This window comes from Curcuma longa, chromosome 16, assembly GCF_044706935.1.
Source record: "Curcuma longa cultivar G26 ecotype Majalengka, Jawa Barat chromosome 16, ITB_CL_G26_1.1, whole genome shotgun sequence".
NCBI lineage: Eukaryota > Viridiplantae > Streptophyta > Magnoliopsida > Zingiberales > Zingiberaceae > Curcuma > Curcuma longa.
Window position 1 is genome coordinate 7,461,557 of NC_133876.1, and position 21,957 is coordinate 7,483,513.

General features: G+C 38.9%; 3 protein-coding genes across 3 annotated transcripts; 1 reads left to right on the forward strand and 2 right to left on the reverse strand.

Moving 5' to 3' along the window:
• Window positions 1-1,157: 1,157 nt before the first annotated feature.
• LOC141846979 (uncharacterized) lies at window positions 1,158-2,228 on the reverse strand. The gene has a single exon (XM_074734990.1). The coding sequence runs from the start codon at window positions 2,226-2,228 to the stop codon at window positions 1,158-1,160; it is 1,071 nt and encodes a 356-aa protein (XP_074591091.1).
• Window positions 2,229-5,943: 3,715 nt separating this feature from the next.
• LOC141847369 (small ribosomal subunit protein uS2y-like) lies at window positions 5,944-8,962 on the reverse strand. Its single transcript, XM_074735409.1, has 5 exons — window positions 8,792-8,962; window positions 7,586-7,848; window positions 7,306-7,503; window positions 6,903-7,104; window positions 5,944-6,333 (listed from the first exon to the last, which is right to left on the reverse strand). Exons 1-5 carry the CDS (start codon window positions 8,919-8,921, stop codon window positions 6,200-6,202), a joined length of 927 nt encoding a protein of 308 aa, XP_074591510.1. The 5' UTR covers window positions 8,922-8,962; the 3' UTR covers window positions 5,944-6,199.
• Window positions 8,963-9,317: 355 nt separating this feature from the next.
• On the forward strand, window positions 9,318-20,289 carry LOC141848012 (protein TONSOKU). The gene is made up of 21 exons (XM_074736124.1): window positions 9,318-9,593; window positions 9,713-10,513; window positions 11,028-11,204; window positions 11,447-11,538; window positions 11,654-11,752; window positions 11,832-12,313; window positions 12,460-12,500; window positions 13,545-13,778; window positions 15,031-15,175; window positions 16,000-16,119; window positions 16,999-17,099; window positions 17,189-17,312; window positions 17,449-17,561; window positions 17,653-17,764; window positions 18,213-18,317; window positions 18,415-18,481; window positions 18,552-18,672; window positions 18,747-18,920; window positions 19,512-19,629; window positions 19,825-19,901; window positions 19,944-20,289. Exons 1-21 carry the CDS (start codon window positions 9,318-9,320, stop codon window positions 20,286-20,288), a joined length of 3,924 nt encoding a protein of 1,307 aa, XP_074592225.1. The 3' UTR covers window position 20,289.
• The last annotated feature ends 1,668 nt before the right edge of the window (window positions 20,290-21,957 follow it).

The following is a 21,957-nucleotide window of genomic DNA, read 5'->3' on the forward strand; positions in this document are numbered from 1 at the left end:
AATTGCAGTTTTACCGCTAACTGGAGAGTGTCTCCCTGAGGGGAACATAGCAGGATGCCTACCCCACAACCGTGTTTGCTGGCTGATCCATCTACATAGACTTTCCATACTTCCATTGATTCTCCTCCTACAACTTCTGTCAAGAAGTCAGCCAGGGCTTGAGCTTTAATAGCGGTTCGCGGTAAATACTGTATGTCATATTCACTGAGCTCAGTGGTCCATTTAATAAGACGTCCGGAGGCGTCGGGATTAAGCAAAACCCTGGCTAGGCTGCTATTGGTGAGAACTGTGATGGGGTGTGCTAGAAAGTAGGGACGCAGCTTCCGAGCCATGAGTGTGAGGGCCAGCGCCAGCTTTTCTAAGGAGGTGTATCGAGTTTCTGCGTCTTTTAATAAGTGGCTGGCGAAGTAAATCGGGCGCTGTACTTGAGCCTCCTGTTTAACGAGGACGGAGCCTAGAGCCTCCTCCGAGGCTGACAGGTATACCCACAAGGGTTCGTGGGCCTCTGGTTTAGCCAGCACGGGGAGGTCGGCTAAGTATTGTTTTAGTTCGGTGAATGCTTGTTCGCATTTCTCGTCCCACGAGAAGCGAGCTGCCTTTCGGAGGATCTTGAAGAAGGGGAGGCTTTTTCCCGCGGAGTGAGAGATAAAACGGGAGAGAGCCGTGATGCGTCCCACCAGTCGTTGTACCTCTTTCACATTCCGGGGAGAGGCCATGTCTTGTATAGCTCGGACCTTAGCTGGGTTGGCTTCTATTCCCTCGCTCGGTTACTATGTACCCCAGGAAGCAGCCACTCTTTACTCCAAACAAACATTTGTTGGGGTTCAATCTTAGCCCGAACTGTCGGAGCGTGCTGAAGGTTTCCTCTATATCCATGGTAAGCTGGTCTGCTCTCAGGGATTTAATAAGGATGTCGTCCACGTACACTTCCACGTTGCGCCCGAGCTGATTCTTGAATACTTTATCCATCAGCCGCTGGTAGGTGGCACCCGCATTTTTCAGGCCGAAGGGCATGACGGTGTAACAGAAAGTCCCATCAGCCGTGATGAAGCTGACCTTGTCCTGGTCTTCTTGGGCAAGGGGGATCTGATGGTATCCTTGATACGCGTCCATCATACAAATGAGCTCATACCCAGAAGTGGAATCGACCAGCTGATCTATTCTGGGAGGGGATAGCAATCTTTTGGGCAAGCTTTGTTAAGGTCTCGAAAATCAATGCAGACCCTCCATTTACCTCCCGGCTTAGGTACCAGTACTACATTAGCAAGCCAGGTCGGGAACTGTATTTCCCTAATCTGCCCTGCCTTCAGTAATTTATCAGTTTCTTCTCGGATGATCTTGTCCTGCTCAGCTGAGAAGTGCCTTCTCTTTTGTTTGACAGGCCGGGCTCCTGGAGTTACGTTGAGCTTGTGCTCCATCACTGTAGGGGCCACCCCGACAACCTCGGATGACGACCAGGCGAAGATATCCCTGTTTTTCGTTAGGCAGGTCAGCAGTTGTGCTTGCAATTCTGGTGGCAGGTCGGCCGCTATGTAGGTGACTTGATCGGGCTTTTCTGGTATTATCCGAGCTGGTATCTTGTCTGGCTTGGGCCGTGATGCCGAGACCTCCTGTACTGAGTTGACCTCACTATTATGCTTCCGTCGTACCGCCCGTAGGTCGGTCTGTACCATATCTATGTAGCATTTACGTGCTATATTTTGATCTCCTCCGACAGACCCGACCTGATCATGCACTGGGAATTTCAGCTTTTGATGGTAAGTAGATACTACTGCCCCGAAAGAGCTCAGAGCAGGTCTTCCCAGGATAACATTATAAGCTGAAGGGGCTTCTACCACCGTGAATAGGGTAGCTCGGGTGCGACGCAGAGGTTCCTTCCCCAAGGATAGTGGCAATCGGATCTGTCCCAAGGGACGAACTTCGTGTCCAGAGAATCCGAAGAGAGAGGTAGCCATAGGTTGCATCTCGTTCTCGTCGATCTGCATGCGGTCAAAGGCATCCTTGTATAAGACGTTGACCGAACTACCTGTATCCACGAATACCCGGGCTACGTCATAATTGGCGATGGTGGCTCTGATGACCAGGGCATCGTCATGAGGGGTGCTACTCCTTCCAATCTTGAGGCCCAAAGTAGATAGCAGGGCTTGGATCGATTCTACAGTGGGTGCCAATGCTGTAGGTTTCAAGCTGGCGACCATGCGCTTTCCGAGCCCTGTTAGAATCTCCATCTGTAGATCCTCCAGCTATCATACTTATCTCTCCTCTGTGGGCGAGGTTGTCTTGATTTTCCCGATGGTCTCGGTGTTCCCCCGGGGGAGGTCCCTGCCGAGGCGGGGGTGCTTGCCGGTTTCCTTCAGGTGCTGGTGACCTCTCTACCCCCGGAAGGAGGCCTTCGTTCTCCTTCCTGTCTGGGGTCAGCACGTCTGGGTCCGACTTGTCGTCTCTGCTCTCCTCGCCCCATGCGTCTCCCGGGGGTGTGGCTTCTTGTTGCTGTCGTTCCCTGATGATCCGATTGATTTCCTGCGCCAAGTATCGGCATTCTTGGGTACTGTGCCCACTAGATTGGTGGTAGGCACAGTAGCGAGTAGGCGGCTCCGGCCGACCTGGTCATTCCCAGTTCGGCCCTTGGGGCAAGCCGGCTTGCATGACCCGCTCACTTCGTCGCGTCGGGGCACTTTGAAGAGGTCGGGCTGGCGCCTCCCTTGGTGGTGGAGGGGGTACGACTTTCTTTTCCGCAGGAGGGGCTGTTGTCTGGTTGCTTCGGCGAGCCAACTGCGTTTCCTCCAGGTGAATGTATTTGGTGGCTCTTTCCGATAGCTTTTGGTAACTGGCAGGTGGTTTTTTGACGAGGGACCTAAAGAAATCTCCTTCCAGCAATCCTTGCGTGAAAGCGCTGGTCAGTACATCGGAAGGAGTGGAGGGTACCTCACATGCTTCTTGATTGAAACGGCGTAGGTATTCCCGTAGGGTCTCTCGGGGCTTTTGTTTCATGGTGAAAAGGTTCAAAGGGGTCTTCTGGTGTTTCCTACTGCTGGCGAACTGATGTAGGAAAGCCTCTCTGAAGTCCTTGAAGGAACGTATTGAGGAGCCCGGTAGCTTGTTGAACCAACGCTGAGCCGACCCCGAAAGTGTGTTAAGGAACAGCCTACACTTGATGCCATCGGAGTATTGATGCAGCAAGCAAGCATTCTCAAAGCGACATAAGTGGTCCTCTGGGTCGGCAGAGCCATCATATTCTCCCACCTGGGGTGGTCGAAAGTGCCGGGGCACTTCTTGCTCTAAGATTTCTCGTGCAAAAGGTATGCCGGGAAGGTCGGCTGCTGTGTTCGCCGGGGTTTTCCCTTTCCGGATTTCCCGGAATACTTCCTCAGCTGGGGATTCGATGGAATCTTCATCTCCATACCCGTGATCTCTATTGGTGGATCCGGCTTGTGTTGAGATTTCTTCAATAGGCGAAGGCCTCTGTCTCCCCTTGGCGGGGGACCCGCCGGTATCGGGGGTGGTTGGGTCGGAGCGTTGCGCAGTGCGGCGTCGATGGCCTGTTGCACGATCTGATTCAGATCAGTTTTGTTCATCGTTACTGTCTCCTCCTGATTTCGTTCCTCGACGGGCTCTCGGTTGCTAGCGGTGCGTCTGGTGTTCACCATCGTGTCGTCTAGCTCAGAGTTCCCACAGACGGCGCCAAAATGTTCCGGCTCCTTGCCGACGATAGCCACAACACCAGGCAATAGGAGGCCGCGTCAACTTGTACTTCCACGTCGAGGAGAGAGGCCCTGAGGAGACAACAACTGAACGCACGGGTCAGCGGGGCGCCGGGGGATCCCGGCGTGGCCACTCCGACGCTCAAGTCAGGCAACGAGCAAAGAAGTGTGTATTCGGAAAAATTCAGAGAGTCCATTGTCATACCTGTGCAGTTTATATAGAGGTGGGGGGGGCGATATTTTAGGATCTTAGTGCCGGTGATTGGCTATCAATCCACTATTGATGTGGTAAGGATAATCTTCGAGGGTTTTTGGTCATCCGACGGCTCGGATTTGTAGATCTTTATCCGACAGTTGTGCCCGCGCGGAGGTATCTTCTTTGGGATTAGGCTGGGCCAAGTAAGGGACTTGGTCTATGTTCTTCTTCTCGCAGGTGAGCCGCCGATTCTTGTGGAGAGGTTGGTGGGGTGCCCCGTTAATATGCATGCCGCAGACGAAGGTCGGGAGTGGCCGATTTGGGGAGGCGCGCCTAGGATGTCTATGTACTGGCGGCCTTGTTTTAGTGGGGGGATCTCTGTGGAGCGGTCCGGCGATCTTTGCTGGGGTCTTGCCCGGAGGTAGGATGTGCTGTTAGGACTTCGCCCTGAGGTAGGCACGTGATGCCCTGATCCCGTCGTGAGGTGGGCCTACAAGGCTTGTACCTTACGATGAGGAGGTAGGCAGGTGGTGCCGGTAGGCCTGGTCCGGAGGTAGGCAGGCGATGCCGGTACCTGGTCCAGAGGTAGGCAGGTGATGCCGATACCTTGTCCGGAGGTAGGCATGCGATGCCGGTACCTTGTTATGAGGTAGGCATGCGATGCCGGTACCTTGTCCGGAGGTAGGCCTGTGGTGCCGGAGGTAGGCATGCGATGCCGGTACCTTGTTATGGAGGTAGGCATGCGATGCCGATACCTGGTCCGGAGGTAGGCATGTGATGCCGATACCTTGTCCGGAGGTAGGCATGCGATGCCGATACCTTGTCCGGAGGTAGGCAGGCGATGCCGGTACCTTGTCCTGAGGTTGGTTATGAGATGGTGTATTATTGTCAAGAAATAGCTCTCAGTACGGCAGGGAGGGGGTCCGGGTCGTTCACATGAGGTTTGTGTCTTTTGTGTTAAGGGAGGTCGATCTTCCCTACCTTTCCCTTAGTCTCCAGAAAATACCCTTCCGGGCTTCTATCCCTCCTCTATACGTATTCCTCCCTCGGGGAGGGATATTCGTGACAACTTAATATATAAATAGGTTACCATTTATATAAATCATTTATTTTCAAAAAATTATAATAATTTTCATATAATATAATTTAATTCTTCAGAATTTACTTTATTAGTTTTTTTATAAAAATATATTATCTTTATATTAGTTTCATTTTTTAATGACTTGAATAATACAATTTATTTATAATACAGTTCATACAATGATAAATCTCAGTCAGTCTCATGGATTCAATCTCTGGGGTGGTCGGTATAATACAGTCAATACAAGAAGATACAGATTGTCATCCTAAATTTATTATGCCTACTTCTTGCTAATCTATTTTTAGGAGTGAATAAAAATTCTGTTAAATTAAATAAATCGATCGGACCGATCGAATCTAAAAATTCAATTTGATTATTTTAGAATTTTAATTATTTTTTTAAAAAAAAAATTGATTAATTTAGTTTCGATATCAATTTAAAATTTTTTATTTGGTTAAATAAATAAATTGAATTAATTAAAATAAAATAATTTTTAAATTTTTAAATAAATGAAATTTATAATTAATTAATAAATTTTTTATAATATTTAAAAATTTTGATTATTTTAGTTAATTCAGTTGAAAATTGAATTGATTTGCTTGATTTTTATTTAAAAATTTGATCAATTTAGTTTAAAAAAAATTGATTTGAAATTTTAATTGAATATTTAAGTCTGATTTATAATAGAGTATTTAGTCTTACCTATTTCACATGTTCAACCTGTTTAAAATTCATATTTTTTCAAATATGATAAAAAAATACATTCTCGCCAAAAATTGAAAGGAAAAATTAATAAAATTATTATATGTTTTTTGGCTAAATGCAGAAATACTTATATCATACGAATTTCTTGAATAGCAATTCTTCCAAACAAATGAAACGTACAAATGCTCATGGATTATTGTTCATTTGGCATGGTAACTTAATGTTATAATCTAGATATATCTCCCACGCAACAGAGAATCTATTCGAACCATGGATGCATACTATAATTAAATCAACTCCAATGCCTCCAGTTCACCTAGTTAATTAACAAATTTATGCTCCTGGAAAAAACAAGACAAACTATCATAACCCTAAAAAATTCTTGGCCTAAAGTGATATCCATTAATAGTCGCACAATCCGGATTTGGACAAGAAACTAAGATTAAAAAAGTCTCAGCAATTTCTTTTCCTCGGACTTAAAAAGATATAATAATTTGTCATCACAGCAAACTGAGTTCACTCCCATCCTGTGGGTGGGATTTGAGCTGGGTCAACGTTAGGAGCAGGCTCCCAACCTGCAGGAGCAGCTGCAGATGGAATTTCCACTGCTGGGGCTGCTGCTGAATCCCACCCATCAGCAACCACATCACCTGCAAAAAGGAAGCAACAAATTAACCGACAATGGGACAATGAGAGACAGTAAACTGCTGCAAGTGACTAGTCAAACCATGCTAGTCTGGCTTTGATTAATGGGTTCATACATGGAAACTTAAAAACCCTGATGAAAGTGAACTTGGAAGCATTTGCATTCTAGCAAAATAGCAGACAGCAATTGTAATGAAAATATGATGTTGAAATTTCCCATCATAGACTTGGAGAAGGAATCCACAAACTGCAAGTGACATTTAGACCAATGGAAGATGATATTTGTTTGATAGGGTGGCCATTAGTATCAAACCTTGCAATGTTACAATTCTGTAACTGCAAAACTTGAGATGCTTAACACCAAGACATTGGGTTTCATTTGGTTGACCATGGATTACGTGACTGTTCAAAATATCCTACTGATTCAACATTCAATTTAACGCTTGCTAAATTTATGCAACATATATCAACAGCAGTGCCACTAACCAGAGAGCTTAGAGCAAGAGCCAAAGATCATACTAGTTTTATTGTTGTGAAATTGAATATATTATTAAGAAGATGAGTTGATTTTGACCTTGATTTGCAGTCCACTCAACCCCAGGCACTGAGGGAACAGCAGTGGCAGCTGCAATCTCGGGTGCCCATTGCTGGGTAGGCCATTGATCAGTAACCATTCCAGTGTACTCAGCTACTGCACCAAATTCAGGTGCCACAGGCGCTTCACCTTCTTCCTGCTCCTTAGCCTCCTCAGCGTCCCTGTAGAAAAATAGATCTACCTGCATATACCACAAATAGCAGTTTAAATTAGAAGCATGAGGATAAAAAGGTATAATTAGGTGAACCTAAAAAATGATTAGTTGGCTAATGAAACTCGACATCTATCAAATAACAAATAAAAATACAATCTATAAGATACCATACCAATAGCAATAAAAGGGGCATAAAGAATAATCCGAAAGTGGATCATAGTCATTTACCATAACTTCCCACTTCCTCCCATGGGCAATAGTCCCACGCATTTGTAGAACCATTCTTGCCAACAACCAGTAGAGGCAGCCAATGCTTAGTTTCCCTTTGTTATTAGCAGGAATACCAATGTCAACATATCTCATCGGTGAATCTGTATCGCAAAAAGCAATAGTAGGGATGTTGCCCAGAGCAGATTCCTTGATTGGCTGTAAGAAAGTATCAAAAGATGGTATGAACTACTAATCTCCTTTCACAATAAAAAAATTTATTCTAATAATAATAATTAACCTGGTGATCTGTTCTCGGATCAGTAAGAATGAGAAGGCGGGGTTCGCTAAAAGATGTCTGAAGTTGATTTGTAAATGTTCCTGGAGTGTGCCTCCCAGCAATAGGATGAGCTCCAGTATATTGGGCAAATTTCAGTACAGCTCTCTGACCATAGGGCCTGGCAGACTGAACAATGATATCTTGTGGGTTCTCAATTGCCACAATCACTCTAGCAGCAAGTTGAAGCTTTTCCCAAGTTTTACCGAGATTGATTATGAAAATACCTGACAATCAGTGTTCAACTTTCCACTTCAGAAGTGTAGTCCAATATCGAAAGATATATACTAGTAATGTCATTATTAAAAACAAACAAATAAACACTTTAAGCAACAATTAAAAGGAAAATAAAAACAAAAAAAGCAAAACAGTGTATGCACAAACATAAGACACATCTCATACTGTTGCTTGCTGGTACTTGCCACAAACTAGCCAGTTGTTTGGAATGTTAGAGGTGTTCCAGTAGAATCTCATGCTAGAAACTAACATATAAAAATAGTACTTGAACTTTCAAATTGAATTATCCTCCTCTACAACTTCCAACCACTTAGACCAGTTGCATTATATGAAAATCTAACAGAATCATAACACCATGCATTAGCATTAACCCTATGCAGTCAACAAGTACGATCAAGCATGGAATTTGGGCTTCCATCTTATATAACTCATCAAAAATCAGGCAACATAACAACAATTTTTTTAGAATATAAAGGAACAATACAAAGTACTTCATTTTTCATATCTCCCCTCAATCCTCTTTCCGTTTAAATATCCATCTTTTTGATTCATTACTCTGGTTAAGAATCACAAGACACTACAACAAACGGAAGCATATCCATCAGAACCATTCTATGAAATAGAATATGAAGTATCAAATTCAGAGGGCAGACTGGTTCCTCTTTACTCCCTTCTAGTTATCATACTATTTAGCTTCAAATTTTAAACTTTTTTTTTTGTCTATTTATTATACACCAAGTACTACATAACGATAGTTTTGCGCATTCAACGTTTTACCCAAATCGCTACAGAAAACTTGCTAAAGGACGAGAAGATTATCACATCCTACGCCATACAACAGAACGACAGTAGCATTGTAAAATTATGGACGGTTTCACCACTACCAACCAAAAATAAGTTCGTAGATCGGAGAATCAAAATAGAAGATTTTACCATCGGTTCTTCTCTTGTAAACGTATCGCTCCATCTGGAAGTCGCAATTTTTAGTTCCGAGGTGGACGTCGGCCGCGAGCATCATCTGGATGTCCTGCTCCCTCTGCGAGAGAACTTTCGTCGCCGCCATGGTTGCAACAATTACAGCGACGGAGACCCAAACAATGTTAACGGTCACGCAGAAGCCGTCCTTAGGAGTCAAAGGTGAGGTTTTATAGCTTGCATGAAACCCTAACGCTGATATAGTGAAATGACTAAAATAGCCTTCCTTTTCTCAATAATGACGTATTGTTATCGGAATCCGCAAACGGGCCGCATCCTTTGGCCCATTAATATGAATGATTAAGGGGCCCATTTTGGCCTGTTAACAACCAATCTGGGCCGGGTTTCATAAGTTCTACCAAAATCACCCGAATTTTGGCGGGAATCGCACTGGCGCTCGTTCGCTTCTCTCGCTCGTCCTCTTTCGCGACGATCGATCGACCTCAAAACCCTAATCGGAGGAAACGGAAGAGAAGGAGGAGCGATGGGAAAAGGAGAGGAAGAGGAGCTGCGGGAGGCGAAACGGGGGTACAAGGAGGCGGCGAGAGTGGGGAATCGCGAGGAGGAGGCACGGTGGGCGAACGAGATCGGGGACATCTACAAGCGGCGAGGGGAGTACATTGAGGCCCTCCGTTGGCTTCGCATAGACTACGAGATCTCCTCCAAGCACCTACCTCAGAAACAGCTCCTTCCTACCTGCCAGTCGATCGGAGAGGTTTACCTCCGCCTCAATCGCTTGAAAGAAGCCCTCGTCTACCAGGTCTTCCCTCCACCGTGCTTAATTGTTACAATTTATAGTTTTTCTTCGGAATTTGTATTTATAGCCTTTTGTTAATGTTGTTTAGTTATTTTCTAGCACTTTGTTTCTCTGTGTTGCAGAAGAAGCATTTACAACTCGCCAAGGATTCTGACGACCTTATTGAGCAGCAAAGAGCTAGCACACAACTCGGTCGAACTTACCATGAGATATTTACAGAAACTGAAAGTGACCATAATGCAATGAGAAATGCAAAGAAGTATTTCAAATCAGCCATGAAACTTGCACGTTCTCTCAAAGAGAATCCTACTTGCATGAAACCTGGTTTCTTTCTTAAGGAGTTTATAGATGCTCATAATAACATTGGTATGCTTGAAATGGATCTTGATAACTATGAGGAAGCTGAAAAGATGCTTCTTCAAGGTCTAAAGATTTGTAATGAGGAGGAGGTTGGTGAATATGATGATGCGCGAAGTAGGCTTCACCACAATCTTGGATATCTTTATACTGAACTGCGTGAGTGGAGTAATGCTAGAGAGCATATTGAAAAGGATATCTTAATTTGTAAGAAGATTGGTCACCTTCAAGGTGAAGCAAAGGGCTTTATCAATCTAGCAGAGTTACATCATCGAGTTCAGAAGCATGGTGATGCAATCCGTTGCTATGAAACAGCATTGGGTACTGCCAAACGTTTGGAAGATGAGGATGCACTTGTTAATCAGATCAATCGGAATATTGAGACTGTAAAAAAAGCATCTAAGGTGCTTGAGGAGTTGAAGAAAGATGAACAGAAGCTTAAAAGGTTGATGAGGATCATATGTGATGTCCGAGGTACAGCAAATGAGAGAAAACATCTCTTAGAGGAAAACACTTTGCTTGATGGTCTGATTGAAAAGGCTTGTATGATATTTGCATGGCCAAAAGTAAGTTTAAAATATAGTCAATACTCCAATTTCATGTTTAGTATGTTTGTTGCTTCTATAGTGGCTGACTTGGTTTCTTAGTGAGTTTTTCAGTTTGAGTCAATATAGTTTTCTATAGAGTTCACTGGCAGAAAATTGACTATGAATATTTGGCAGAGTTTAACACAACATGGGACAATGTGTTATTCCTCAAGAACTACTATTGGAATGACTATGGAGTTGATTACTCATTCCATTCTGGCATCATATTTGTTGATTTTATAAAAAATTGCAACCAGATATGGGAAAATTGGACCTTTTGTTGTTCTCTTTTTGGGTCAGATATTTTTTTGTTCTTTGATGTAATTATTCCAAATTGTATTCTCACAAGAGACATGTAGATTTGGTTTGTATATTAGTCATCTTTTCAACTGTCACCATCCTTAAGTTGTGTATTTCTTTCCTGGTGATTGACTTTATTTGAATTTTGGAAAAGTCTAACAGTTGATTATTTCTTAACGTTTGTGTTTTTTAGCATCTCGAGTTTGCTAAACGGAAGAAAAAGGTTGCAAGTGAACTTTGTGATAAGGAAAAGCTAAGTGATTCTTATCTGGTAATTGGAGAGTCATACCTGAAACTTAGGAACTTTAGCAAGGCACGAAAATGGTACATGAAAAGTTGGAACGTGTACAGGTCAATTGGGGACTTGGAGGTAATTGTGTTTTATGTTTGTGAATGTTGCATACCATTCTCTTAATGCACCAAGGTAAACATGATGAGTTCGTCACAATGAGGCCTATTTTCTTTGACATGCTATATTATGGATTATCCAGAGTATGCTAAGTAAAATCACCCACAATTTCCACTACCTTCCTTCATGCATCAAATGTGTGCAAATTAGTAGAACACTCAGCTAGTTTGATTCATATTCATTATGGATTATTCATGTTTTAGGGACAAGCACTGGTCAAGATAAACATTGGGCAGGTTTTGGACACTTCTGGTGACTGGGCCAGTGCACTGGAGGCATTCGAGGAGGGTTACAGGCAATTTCTTAATTTTTGAACTTTAAGACACATTATTTATTTATTTGGGAAGAATCAACATTTAGTTTTGAATTCTTCCTGAACTAAAGAAATTTAACCTTTCATTTCATTGTAGAATTGCAGTTCAAGGCAAGCTGTTGTCTGTACAGATGACTGCGCTTGATAACATGCACTACAGTCACATGATTAGATTTGATAATGTTGATGAAGCCAGGTAAACCTTTAACTTACATGTTTCTAAGTTGGAGAAAACTTGTTTTCTTAAGGTTTATATAAAAGAGTGTTCATTTCAGGAAATTGCAGCTTGACATTCAGAATTTAAAGTCATTACTAAAAGAAGGTGTCTTGAATGACCAGGTTAGTGATTATTGCTCTGAAACCGAAACAGGTGGCAATTCGCCTGAAAGTAACTGCCACATATCTGCATCACAAACTTCTAGTAATTCTTCTAGAAGCATACCTAGTCTTCCTGGTCATGTCGAGGAATTTGATGCAGATGCTCCTCTAGCATCACTTGTCTGTTTGAGTAAGAATTCAAGAAAGAAGAAAACCTCTGAGTCAGATCCTCATGTTGTTAGAGCTAATATCACATCTGACATTGCACAAGATTCTTCCAGAGGTTTAAGTAACTCATGGGATGATCAACGGCAAGTTGGTCGTAAACGTGTTCGTGTTGTTATTTCTGATGATGAAGTTGATGATGATTCTGAAATGATGAATGGCTCTAAGAGGACACCACATAGAAGTTCACTCAATGATGCTGACATGATGAATGGCTCTACAAGGACACTACATAGACATTCCACTAATTACATGACTCCTACAAAAGGCAAGAGAAAGAAACTTGATTCCTAACTTGTTGAAATGCTAAGCATATTTGTTGTTGTTTTCTTGTTTTAACATTCCATCAATAATTTGCAGAGAATTTGTTGCATGGATTGAACATTAATAAACAATCTCAGGTAATAATAGTTATGGGCACCTGAATTTCAGTTGCACTATAATTTCTCTTATGACGCATTTGATTCATAGGAATAACCATTATATTCTCTCTAAATTTCCACAGAATGAGGATTCTTATGTTTGGTTGCAAAGACTAATATTCCTATAGAATTATAATTATTTATTCATAAGGGATATTCTTTTATAACATGAATATCTGTTACTTTTCTATTCCTTTTTTAAAGTCTATTTAACTCTTTAAATATTACATACTATGAATAAGAGAAACAAGTTGAACATTTTGATCTGATTGAGAAGGTAAACATGTCAATTGGATTGTGCATGCTGGTTGGGCAGGATGGGTAGCATAGCCCAACTGAACCAAATTGGCCAGGTGATTTGGTTGGATTACGTCGAATTGGATGGCTCAATTGTGTCAAATGATCACTTGATCCAGTCATGACAGGTCGATTGTGTTGGAGTGGTCCCAGGTGTTGCATGGGCTGAGGGGTAGAGAAGGTTTGTTAGGTTGCACTAAGCAGGTCAAATGAACATGTCGAGTTTAGTGACTAATTGATTGAATTGAACATGCATGTTACACTGAGCAGGCAGGCTGATCACCTTGGTTGGAGAAGGATTGCTCAGTAGGTTAGGCAAGAGAGCTAAGTCGTCTCTCAAGCTGGACATGCTTGTTGGATTGATCAGGTGGTCTATTGGATTGGTTGGACTGAGTAGAGTCAAGCGTGTCAAGTGAACTGAATAGGCCAGTCAGGCTATTGAAAAAGCCTGCTGGTCTTATTGGGGGCAAACAAGCACACCTTTTGATCAGTCCAACAAGCTAGCCAGGCCAGGCAAAAAGAGTTATGCAAGTTAGACAAGTCATAAAATATTTCATGTATGTATAAGTATTTTTGTCACTGTGAAAACTATTCCTTTGTTGTACATGCTGATCTCTAATGGGTTGGTATTTCATGTTATATTATTTCTCAATATGAAGCATTGATTGTGATCCATGATAATGGATTTGTTTCACTATGGTAATATTTTGATCATGAATTTGCCAGGACCTTCCTCAAAGCTCAGATTCCAGAGATATACTTAGTGCCTCTATGCCTACTCATATTGAAGAAAGTATTTGCTCTTTTAAATGCAAAAGCCCCATCTTTGTGGCTGATAATGGTGTAGACGTTGGTTCTTTAAGTGATCTTGGAGTACCTATTGCATCAAAATCTACACCTAGTGAGTCCAAACGAAGCCAAGATTGTGCAGGCTTTGATCCATTGGTAAATAACCATCATGTAAGTTCTGTAGTTTGCCAAAAGTCTTTAATACAGTGGATTTGCAGGTTCATTAAACTAAAGTTTTCTTCTTATAGTAATGCTTAGTCTACTTCATCTTTTGATTTAAAGAAGAGAAAGGAAAATCAATGTTAGTTCCATGACTAGTAAATAACATTTTTCATCTCTTCACTTTAGCAAAAGGCTTCATTGTGTAAATATCAGGAAGATTGTCCACTGGTTCCATATTACTTAATATGACAAATTTTATTAATTTTCTTTCAGGTCAATGCTGAATGTTTAAGTCATGTTGCCCTTTGCCCTTTTTATTTCAACAATCAAAGGCATAGATGATTTTGTTTTTTGGTTTAGACAAGTGCTAGTGTTATACCTCTGTCCATTTTCAAAACATACAAAACAAGTTTTGAGTCTTAATTGTTCGGTGTTTGGTTGTTTTATAATTGGCAAGCATTGCCTAACATGACCTTTTTCATCCAAATCGGGGCCAAAATTGCCAGTGCTATGTTTTTTATTCCAATATGAACTGTAAACTGCATAGATGTGCAGTAAGCAGATTCATTTGCATAACTGTAAATGGGAAATTGGTCTCATAGCTCATGTTAAATAAGCCGAAACCAGAAAAAAAAATGCAGAGATACAAAAGAATTAACCAGATCTAGCATTGCCTGATACAACCTTTGCCTGGCGGTGTTATTTTTTTTATTCCAATAGGAGTTGTAAACTGCACAGATGTGCAGTAAGTGGATTCATTGGATAACTGTAAATTGGAAATTGTTGTCATCGCTCATGTGCAATAAGACAAAACCAGAAAGAAAATGCAAAGATATGAAAGAATTAACCAGATCTAACTTAAAACTGAATTTTTGACATAAATGATTCCTGATATTACTTTTAGAAGGATTATGATTTATGACAATAATGCCACTGCTGTTCCTTGTCTTGAAAAACAGTCCTAAACCCTAATCCCAATACCCAAATATTTTCATTTCCTTTATTAGTTTTCACAGCTGGTGTTCACCAGATCTTGATGGAAGAAATATTCCAATTGAATGAATATAGCTATGAAGTATTATTGAACTTGCTTTAATAGAATGATGATAAAGACATGGTGCTATTCTACTGCATTTGGTGTTAATGTCTTGCACACATTTTATCCACTAAACCAATCTGGTCAATTCAACCTCAATTTGCTTCTTCTATGTCTTTATTTAATTTGCTCCATATAATTATGACAATTTTGGTCATGCAACAGTTAATCAAATTTAAACTTGGACAAGACACACTCTATGTTGATTTAAGTCCTTGCATAGAAGATGGCAAGTTAAATATTGAACGTGTGAAAGTTGAAGTTGCTTGTTCATACTTTCTTCAGCTGCCTGAGCAGAAAAGGTCCAAAGGTATGTGTCATGATTAGCAGGTTAGTTAAGTTCCTTCTTCCAACATAAGTTATTCACTTGCAATTCTAAATTATCTTAAATGAGTCTGCTGTAGCTCTCACGGATATGGTGTAGTGGTAAAGTACTCAGAGGAGCAATAAGAGGACCAAGGTCCGAGTCCCGAATGGGACAAATATTCTAGAGGTCGGCTTTTGAGTGTGTATAAATTGTGTTCCAAATTTACTTGATAGGCAAATCAGGAGGAGGCTGTCTACCTCTATGATTAATTGGGCGAAGCTTGAACACTTGGATTATCAAAAAAAATAAAATGAGTCCACTGCAAGTGGCTTCAGCCAATGTCTACACTACATCAAATTAACAAGATTGTAAAGAGAGTTTTACAACTGTCTCCTCAAGATCAGATATATTCATCAGAATCTTAGAAGCTGGCCAAAGGAGTAATAAATAAGTTTGGTTGTTGAAGTTTTGAGTCAGTTTATATTCATGGTCTTATGACTGGTAAATTGCTGTACTATCTGTTAATTAGGTTGGCAAATAAAACAAGCAATCAAGAACATAGTCAAGATACCAAATATCTCACCAGTTTATATCATCTTCCGGAGCTTCCATCTGAGAACTATTGTGAACTTTTTAAATTGGTACAATCTGTTTCTATGATCAACATTAAATACCCAATGGGTTGCTTCTATTTTTTTCATTTGTCCTGATTATATATATGTACTAGTTAAACTAGTCTGAACTTTGGCAGTATTGCTAATAGTAGGCCCTTTTCATGCTAATGTTCTGCTACTTGCAATGCACTAAAGCTAAAGAGGTAAATGTAGGTTTACTGCCTGTAATTGGATGCCTGAAGAACTCTGGAACAGTGCTATGTTCTTCAGAACCATTTGTAGATGTTGAGCTTCATGTTAATGAAGATGTCATGATTGAAGTGGTTGTTGATGGTGAGGTTTTTGTAATCTCTGTAGTAGCATTTGTTATTTGTAGGTTTTAACTGTCCATTCCTGTGTTGACGTTATCTTCTTGTTGAATTGCTTGTTTATTTGGTCTTTTATTCTATTTTTTCAACTTTTTCATTGACGTCTGCAGTACCAGTGCAAAACATGTCAGTCTTATAATGTCTACCAATGTGTATAAACTAAACCTAATTTATGAGAGTTTATGAGCTTAGTGGTAGTATAGGTTGTTGATATTAGTGGCCTCAACCTAATGTAGCAAACAAATCATAACTAATTTATGCATCTATATTTATGCTCAATTAACCTACAATTGAATGATCTACATAGCATATATGTGGACTAACTAATTCAGATGAATATCTCCATATCTTATATTCTGTGAGGACTAAACATGCAACTGTCTCTGTGTTAATATGTGCATATGTATCTATGCAGACTTGATTAAGAACTCTAGTAGGTTGTCAATCTTCCATTTCATCAGAAAAAAGTGTAACAGAATAGGCTCTATTTGTCTTCACAGTAGATATTTCTTACATTCCCTGCCTTTTTGTTACTATAATTACTATTTATACTTGTCCATCATTATTTCCTATATACTTGTGTTTACTATATATGATATTGGGTTGGCTATTACACTTTTCCTCAAGGAATGCCATGAATTGATTAGACAATAATAAACTAACAACAGTTTGTGTAGTTTTCTCATCTTGTAAGAATTTGAAATTTTGAAATCAAGGCTTCGTTTTCCATTGCCTACCTATCTTTGTGTTAATTGAAGTTGATAATCTAGTTGTCTTTTTCTCCTTAGTTTCAGTATTTGCATTGTGATGATCTATGTATTTCTTTCTTTTCCCCTTGCTGAAGAATGGGTCCCAAAACGCCTTATGAAGTCATATATTGATAGTTGTGAGAAATTATCTGAGCCAGCCAATATGCACCTGCTAAAGAAATTGTATAATTTGGAGGTAATCAACGTTTTCATCTAGATCTTTTTATTTCTGGTGTTTGTTGGATAACCTAAATTCAATTGCCTCACATAATTATTTGCAAATAGGTTTCTGAGGATGAAGTAATAATATCTGACTGTGGATTGCAAGATGTGTCGATATTACCTTTTCTAAATGCACTTCAAGCACATAAAACAGTTGCAGTATTGGACATTTCTCATAATTTGTTGGGTACTTTGAATTTTTTTTTTCTAATGATTATTTTCTACTCAAATTAATCTTGTTGTTTCCCAATATGCACATGCCCTCATTGAATATTTATTGAAAGTATAATTTTATAATGCTGAAATCTAATTTCATGTTGTAGGCAATGAGACTATTGAGAAAATTCAACAAATATTCAATTCATCAAACCAAAAATATGGGGGCTTGACACTAGATTTGCATTGTAATCGGTTTGGTCCAACTGCATTATTCCAGGTTCTAGTTTATTTCATTTATATGCTATAGTTGTCATTCCATTTTTTGTTTTATAAAACTGTGCTCACAATTCTTTGTTTTTTTTTTTCAGATATGTGAATGCTCAGTTTTATCCGCTCGTTTAGAAGTCCTCAATCTATCTGGCAATCGCCTAACAGATTCATGCAGTTCATATCTCTATGCTATATTAGAGAACTGCAAGGGTGGGTGGTTTTCTACCTTATACTTATCCCATATTTGAATCTTTATTATTTGTATATTTTTATATATTTATTTTATATTGTAGTTGATTAAAAACTGGATTTAGATAGCTGCAAGATATTGCAAACTGTGATCAAGTGGAATACAGATACCATTAAACCAAAATTGCAGTTATAAAATGAACTGCCTTGTGTTTGTTTAACATAACTTTTACATTGTGTGAATAGTTTATCAGATTGGCTAGAGTTCTGATCTGAGTAAATAGATGTGTTGTTCACTTCAGAACATTATAATTTTACATTTATTCTTTGGAAAGCTCATGACAGTAAGGTTATTTATTTGGACATTTCTCATAGTAACAACAAGAACAAGGGGTTGGCCTGTTGGTTCTATCTCATTTACTTGTTTGAATTACTCTTGCACTTAGATACTAACATTTTTGTTGTGCAGTACTTTTTAGTTTGAACATAGAACAATGTTCTATCACATCCAGAACAATCGAGAGAGTTGCTGCTGCAATAAGTTTTGACTCTGTCCTATCTCATCTTTCAATAGGTGATTTCATTCATTATGATTTACACATTTGGGCAAACATAATTCTTGAATGTTCATATTCATTATCATCTACTGAAAAATATGCATTGCTTAACAGGTAAAAACAACCCAATATCTGGAAATGCAATTGTTAGTTTATTAACCAAACTTCAGTCCCTGAAAAGGTAAGTTTTCTCTTAGAAACAAGCAATTGATCTTTCTATGTTGAACTGAGTTTATATGCCTTGCTTGTAGATTTTCTGAACTCAGTCTCACTGGCATAAGAATAAACAAGCCTGCAATTAACAGTCTTTGCCAACTTGCTCAATCATCAAGTCTAACTGTCTTGAAGCTTGGTGGAACTTATATTGGAGCTGTAAGTATCTATGTTTGTGTGGATTCTCAATGGAAAAAAATGCAACTGCTGTTTAACACTCAGTTGTAATGCAGGATGGAGTAATAAAGCTAAATGAAACTGTAGGCACTGGGCTTCAAGAATTGGTGAGGTTGGATCTGTCATACTGTGGACTGAAGTCTCATGATTTTCCAAGAGTTTGCCAAAACCTCATTCTACTTGGTGGTATTCTTGAGCTGAATATTGCAGGGAACTCCATTGGCCAAGAGGTTAGTCTCTGTAATTACGCCACACATTGATTCTGTTCATTATTTTTCCTTGCTTTTTAAACACAGTGGTGCAAGACTTGTCTATCAAGTTTATCCAATTGTATGATATAAGGATACATTGCAAGTGTAAGATAATACTGACAGTAAACTAAAGCATGGCTTTTGGTTGATTGAAGATGCCCACTAGATACTTTCTAGTTTTTTCTAATGCCGTGCTAAATTTGTGTCGAATGTTGAAATGTTCATCTTGAAGCAATTATATATGTCAGGCTACCGTTGGCTTTTTCTAATGCGTATTTAACCGTGAAGCAAAACATAACCAGCAATTGATGCGTGTTTTATATGAATCAATGAATTTCAACTTCTATGGCTGACAACATAATAATTATTAGGCGGTTAACCACTAATTATCAAAAGATGAGAACACACTGTATATTAGTTAAGACTTTTGCAATCATAAATTATTCTGCTACTGTATTCACCTTTCTGACTGTTTTTGCATCCTAAAACTAAATTTGGTGATGTGCAAGTGCTAATTCAGAATTAATTATTTTTTGCATTCGCTATGCCTTAATTGTCCTGTTGTTGTAGGGTTGCAATGCTCTGCGATCAGCACTCATTGACCCTAGATGCAGCCTCAAGTCTCTTATTCTCGAAAATTGTCAGCTTGGACTGGCAGGAATTATCAGAATCATTCAGGCATTAGCAGGTAAAGGAACCTTTAAGCCTAACCAGTTTAATTATACATTTTGAATTCTTTTCGTGGATACATGCTATAGAATTTAGAAAAGCCTGCTCAAAACAATCATCGATATTGAACTAGCCAATTGAATGAATTGTGGACTGATAATTGTACAACAGTTCCAATTTTTCATTGGTTCTTGATGTCTTTTCATATCGGTAGATAATGAATCATTGGAAGAGCTCCATCTAGCTGAGAACACCCATTCATCCAAGGAAACAACTTCGCTGAACTCTGATGCGGTTGAAACTGCAAATGCTATTTGTGAAGTGAATTGTGAGAACAGTGGACTTGAAGTCCCAGATAGTGAAGATGAAACAACCAGAGAGGAGCGTCCAATCTTGTCAGGCCCTGATGCAAGCTGTGCAAGCTCATGCCAAAGGAACTCATTCATGGACCAACATATTCAAGATATCTGCCAAGCTGTTATTTCTTCGCGGAATCTACAGCTACTCGATCTCAGTCGAAACAAGTTCCCAGAAGAAGCTATAGATGCAATGTACGCAGCATGGTCATCATCCAGATGCGATGTGAAGGGTAGCAAGCATGTTGGCAAGGATGTAGTCCACTTTTTCGTTGATGGATCAAATTGTTGTGCCATAAAACCCTGCTGCAGAAGGGATTAGAGCTGAGATTCATCCTTGGATAGTGAAGCTGTTTTGTTCTTGGAATCCTTTTTTTTCCCTTTGCAGAATATACAAGTATTTATCGTAAGTTCTGATCCAAAAGAATTTTCATACTGATGATTTCTTCCACGGTTATACAAATCATTTGAATATATTACTTCGACTAGTGCAAAATTTGCGAATTTAAAAATCTCTTCTGACAAAAGTATACATATTTTATTTTAGTTTATTATGATTGATTTTATTCTAGAATAGTTATTTTATCTTTTTATGTTTATTTCGTGAAACAAATGCAACATTAGTATTTGATAAGTTGGAAGGGAGAGCACGAATAAAATATTTTAAAAATAGACTAGTGCACATATTTTATTTGATCGTCTATTTTTAGATTGGTTCGGTAAAATTTGAATACTTAAATTGTAAAAAAAGGTGAAATTTAAATACTTAAATTGTTTTAAAAATATGATATTTTATTGAATTACGTGAGGAAATTTTAATATTATTTATTTTAGATATTCAACTCTTATAATTTCAAAGACCAAGTATTATATTTCTATTATACCTTTCTTTTCACGTAATTATTTTGTAAATTTATGTGCATGTGTTTTATTTTTTTAAATTTATTTAAAAATTTATTATTCTTAATTTATATTATTAAATTTAAGATCTAAAGGCATGAATTAAAGAGACTTCTAAAATATATTAATTTTGATTTGAAATAATTTAGAGTTATCAAAATTTATATATTGTTTAAATTTAATAGCATAAATTGAGAACAATAAATTTTTAAATATATTAAACTAAGTTAGATTTGAATGAAACTGATTGATGGACTTGCACGAAACTGGCTAATGAATTTAGGAAATTTTGAATCACTTTAAATCAAAATCAATATACTCTTACAAACCTTCTTAATGTATCTATGCCCTAGATTTAATACAAATTGAGAGCAATAAATTTGTAAACATGCAAATATTTGAGAAAATTTATCGTAAGCTTATTATAACACCTATGATAATATTATTCACTAATCAACACCATCAATGGACTCCTACGACTCCTTTGGCTCGAAAAAATATTAAATTTTTAAAATTTTGAATGTATAGGTTTATATCGGACGAAATTGATTGATAGATTTGGATGAAATTAGCTGATGGATCTAAAAATCTTTGAATCATTTTGAATCAAAATCAATGTACTTTTGCAAACCTCATTAATATATCCATGTCCTTAGATTTGAATTCGATAGTATAAATTGAGAGTACAACGATTTAAGAAAAATTTGTTACAAGTTCAGTATAAGGTCTAAGATAATAATACTCATGAACTAACATCATCAATGGGTTCTTAGGACTCCCTTAGTTCAAAAAATATCAAACTTTTTAATTTTCGAATGGACTTAGAGAACTCTAAATCATTTCAAACCAAAATCAATATACTTCTATAAGCTTTTTTTCTTAATATATCTGATCATATCATGCCTTTAAATCTGAAAAAAGATATAAAGGTGTGCACACGCAAACCTATGAAATAATTATGTGGAAAGAAAAAAAGATATAATGAAAAAAATATATTTTAAAAATTATAAATGTGGAATACGTGAAAGCAGATGTGATGCTCTTGTTCCAATTAGACTAAGATTACAGCAGGAGACGGTGAGAGGACCGAC

Excerpts from the sequence above, each read along its gene's own strand:
- LOC141847369 (XM_074735409.1), bottom strand. The coding sequence starts at position 8,921 with ATGGCGGCGACGAAAGTTCTCTCGCAGAGGGAGCAGGACATCCAGATG. Across the intron at positions 7,105-7,305 it reads GGAGGAAGTGGGAAGTTATG|GTAGATCTATTTTTCTACAG; the intron begins GTAAATGACTAT and ends TGGTATATGCAG. Across the intron at positions 6,334-6,902 it reads TGAGTGGACTGCAAATCAAG|GTGATGTGGTTGCTGATGGG; the intron begins GTCAAAATCAAC and ends TCCTTTTTGCAG.
- LOC141846979 (XM_074734990.1), bottom strand. The coding sequence starts at position 2,228 with ATGGAGATTCTAACAGGGCTCGGAAAGCGCATGGTCGCCAGCTTGAAA.
- LOC141848012 (XM_074736124.1), top strand. The coding sequence starts at position 9,318 with ATGGGAAAAGGAGAGGAAGAGGAGCTGCGGGAGGCGAAACGGGGGTAC. Across the intron at positions 11,753-11,831 it reads GATAATGTTGATGAAGCCAG|GAAATTGCAGCTTGACATTC; the intron begins GTAAACCTTTAA and ends TGTTCATTTCAG. Across the intron at positions 13,779-15,030 it reads CATTGGTAAATAACCATCAT|TTAATCAAATTTAAACTTGG; the intron begins GTAAGTTCTGTA and ends GTCATGCAACAG.